The 3,941-nt window shown below is 45.8% G+C and overlaps 1 protein-coding gene across 1 annotated transcript in view; it reads right to left on the bottom strand.

The window, feature by feature from the left end:
• The window catches only part of T265_13853 (hypothetical protein), a gene marked incomplete at both ends in the record, with an annotated part of 25,064 nt that extends 21,489 nt beyond the window's left edge, over nt 1–3,575 (bottom strand). Inside the window, 3 exons of the mRNA XM_009170866.1 lie at nt 3,075–3,233; nt 3,271–3,402; nt 3,447–3,575. Of these exons, the coding sequence (XP_009169130.1) occupies nt 3,075–3,233; nt 3,271–3,402; nt 3,447–3,575 (420 nt within the window). The remainder of the gene's footprint in view (nt 1–3,074; nt 3,234–3,270; nt 3,403–3,446) is intronic.
• Between the last annotated feature and the right edge of the window lie 366 nt (nt 3,576–3,941).

Here is a 3,941-nt window from a genome sequence, read left to right as displayed (position 1 = left end):
GTTGTACGGCAGTGAAGCATCGGTGTTGAACACTGATGTCATGCTGTCGATGACGATGATGATGATTAGCAATAATCTGACAAGCAAGAAAGGCTCACACCGTCACCAAAGCACGACGTCTCAGTTCATAAGATATGAGACTAATTAGCTTGTGTAGCTTCAGCTCAGGACGTAGTGACTTTGATGGCGATCATTTGCAGCTTTGTGCCGGTCGCCTAAAGTCCCTTAGAAGTATTAGGTTTACGCGAAAATACACATTGTGCTGCCCGACCTCATGCTAGAGGTGGACATTCATGAGCCCAGATTGATCACATGGCCACTAGCTACTGAAAACATGACATTAATCCCGACAAAATCACGCTGAAACACTAACGTCGATCCAGATCATACTCACCTCTGGCATACGCACTCAACAAACTTCTAGGGAAAACGAACGAATGACTTGTGTGCCTACAAAAATCCTGTAAGACCCGTAAGTAAACCTAGCAAAAATTTGGAAGAAGCATCTCCGGGGAACGCCAGCGGAGATATGCACAAAATTAGCATAGCTGTGCATGCGGTATAAATTTTGGTACCTACAGTATCTGAGCGCCCACACAAAGAAATGTTCAGTTTTGCAACCACCAGTCAATCCTTCCTGAGTTGTACCACTTCACGTAGTAAAATAACTCAGTTAGGTTTACTAGCTCCAGTAAATTTTGCGTGGAACGAAAAGGGTTTGAAAATAGAGGCTTAGGAGGGGCACGAAAGTTCACGGAATGTCTCACTCCACTAGGAGAAGCAGTTGCTAGCGAAAAAATCAAAACCAGCGGAATATTTCCGACAACAGTTTCGTCAGTCGTCTCTTGCTGTGCCAAAGTCGTTCGTTCGACCCACTGAAGATAAACCGTAGTCTTCGAATTTGGCTACCCGCTAAGTCTCCGAAGTGCTCTTATGCATTTCTGTCATAGGGCGATAGATTGCCTTCCACTACATACCTCATCAGGACATGCATGTCATTGAGTAAACTGCGTCATATTTGGCGCCAGGAGCGAATCACGATAGAGATAAGGGATTTCGCGCCCAAAAAACGTAGAAGATGCGTATTTTGTAGATGTGGAGCTCGTCCTCTACAAGCTACAGACCTCAAACGTTCTGATCGCCGATGTCTTAGTGGGATACCAGGCGTTAGAGGACTGTCGTCCGCTCGTAATGAAGAGGTCGATCAGTGGGTACTGGATATCGATATCGAATAATAATATCGTGAGCAGAAGATAAAGCCTGTCAAGTTGAGGTAGTTGGGACATGTATAAGGTATGCTGAGCGGTTGTATATCACAGATTTCTAGTTCAAAACCCTGAGGGCTGAAGGTTGGCAGAGTACAGGCCAAGAAGTGGAAGTGCATGGAAGCGCTCATTGTGAAGCTGAATGCGGCTGGATCATCGCGCCTTCCTGGTTGGAGCTCATCCTCCTTGGAGTGGTTGGAACCCCTATAGGACATGGTACGTAACTGACTCCAATGACTAGTATGCTGTCACTTCTTAGTCCCAACGTTTAGTTAAAGTGCTACTGCAAACGTGTTGGACAGGACTTGCCAAGGATCCTCAGTGGATCCACCTGGCTAACAATTACTAAAAGACAATCTTCAGATCCTACGTTAAGGTCTTTAGAAGGTGCCGGCAACCTGCTCCTGACGTCTTCCTTCAAGGATATAGAATGTCTTCGCAATGTGTTCCCATCACTTCCCTTTTACTCTGTTAGGGTCTTGTTTCACCACTGTCGTATGGCAGTTAGGTAGCACTATATATTACCCGTATTGCTGACTATGACAACCGGCTGTTTCCAGTAGCAAAAGACTTCTCCATCTCCCGAGCTTTCGATTTCCGACAGAGCTCTCTGGCTTTCCTTAGGCTCTTCACTACTTGGCGTTTGAGGGATTTGCGTGCGCGGTCGTACGCCTTGCCTGCTTTTACGGATTTCATGACATCAATAATGACTTGCGATCTCGATGATATCCACTGGTCTTGTAATCGAAAAGGGGAAGTTGGACAGATAGCAGTGGAAGCCACTATCATAGCCCGTTTGAAATTTTGCCATGCTTCATTCACGTGCTCGCTGAGTACAGTACTGGTTTATTGCAAAGAGTTGTTGAGCCTGCTCAGAACCATACTGCTAAGCTATGGTAGTTCTTCGATTGTGGATTGGCATGCTTTTCGCTGACTTTCAAGAGCCTGAAGGGGAACGAACCGCCAGACGTGCACACATCATGGAGTGATCGGAATCAATTTGCGCGCCCCAGAAGGAACGGCAGTGCTGAATTGTGGCTCACCACAGGCGGCGATCTAACTGGATTCTCAGTTGATTTGCAATTGCCGGTCAACAGGTTACGATACTAACGTTTAGGCAGTAAGTTCCCAGAAACAGTTCATGATCAGCGCACAACTGGAGGAGTCGCTCTTCGTTGTCTGTGCGACAAGCTTCAACTCCACTCGAATGTGATCCTAAGAAGCTCAGACGACCGAATCGGGCATTCATATTGCCCACATGGATCATAATGCCAGTACTTCTTGCTTGAAGAATGAGCCCGGATGGCTCTCGATAGAAAGTATTCTTCTCAGCATCAGAAGCGGAGTGGATTTGAACTCATTATTAGACGGATTAACAAGGAAACATCCGGACGAAATAGGATTCACGGTCCGTCACATTTTAACGTGATAAGGGTTCAACGCTCTTCACACAGGACAACATGCGAAATACGCCAAATGTAGATAACATCTCGACAATGATGATGGGTCGGAATAAAACAAAGCGAACTCGGTCACGTGAAGCCTGTACAGATAAATATATACACAATGAGACATGTTCCTCGTAAGGAAGAGTGCAAGTTGAACATTTCGTTTGTTGCTTAGTATAGTACAGTAGCTGAACCACGAGCAACCCATTTGCTTTTATGGGGGACCCCCAAACAGCCTCAGTAAGGCTAACTGCCGACTTGAGAGATAATAGCTAGACTGGCATTTGGGTCACTCTGCCAGTGCCCATTACTGGTTGCGGCGAATAAAAAGACAGGTTCGCCATCAATGAAAGTGACTCACCTTTACATCAATACTTAGTTTTTCCAGGATACCTTTACGCCAACGCATTAGTTCCTCTTGTTTCAAGCAATCTAACAAAGCGCGGAGGATTTCATGACTATCCTGTTGACCGAACCCGCTGAAGCGTGGGTACCGCTCGAGAATGGACTCACGAAGGGACTAAGAAATGAAAATATCAATGGGAACAAGAACAAACTGCAGGATTGAGGGAACAAGGCCCAGAAGCGTCACTACGCATATCACGAAGCGAAGCGCAGAGTTCGGTGAAACGTTTGGTTATTGGGGCTTTCATGATCGGAAGACAGATCTGCAATGTACGAACGGAATCCTGCAAACGGCAGATTTTTGAACTCATATAACTGTGTAACATACGCCGTCAGGCCGCTTCAAGGTGGCGCCAGACAACGGTGGTAGAGACAACAGTTCCAACAAGTATGGACTCCGAGATAAACATTGCAAACTGGAATTGAGGTAGCATGTATTCCCCAGATTATGTAACCCCTGTGGAGAAAATGACAAGCAATATCGGTGTACCTTCACTAGGAATTGGCTTCGCTTTTGAGTGAACCGTATATCCTCTACAGAACGGAACATTTGCGTTTTAAGTTGCAATTCCAACACAAAAAACTACCTGCACCACGAACAACTACTGCAGAATCTTTGTTCCTCCTTGTCTTTTTGACCATTGTAGTACGGACTGTAGGGATGCACCGGGAAACAGTGGTACTCCGAAGGGGCTCACGACAATTTCTGTGGATAGTAGACAGGAAGAAAGCTCATAAGCTGAAGCCCAGTAGGCAAGGTTTTACGTCACCAAAACTTACCTATAAATCAACCAAAATAGCATGTGCTGTATACTACACTGGC

This window comes from Opisthorchis viverrini (genome assembly GCF_000715545.1).
Source record: "Opisthorchis viverrini unplaced genomic scaffold opera_v5_106, whole genome shotgun sequence".
In the NCBI taxonomy this organism is placed as follows: Eukaryota; Metazoa; Platyhelminthes; class Trematoda; order Opisthorchiida; family Opisthorchiidae; genus Opisthorchis; species Opisthorchis viverrini.
Note: the sequence above shows the minus strand (reverse complement) of the source record. Positions and strands in the feature narration are given on the sequence as shown.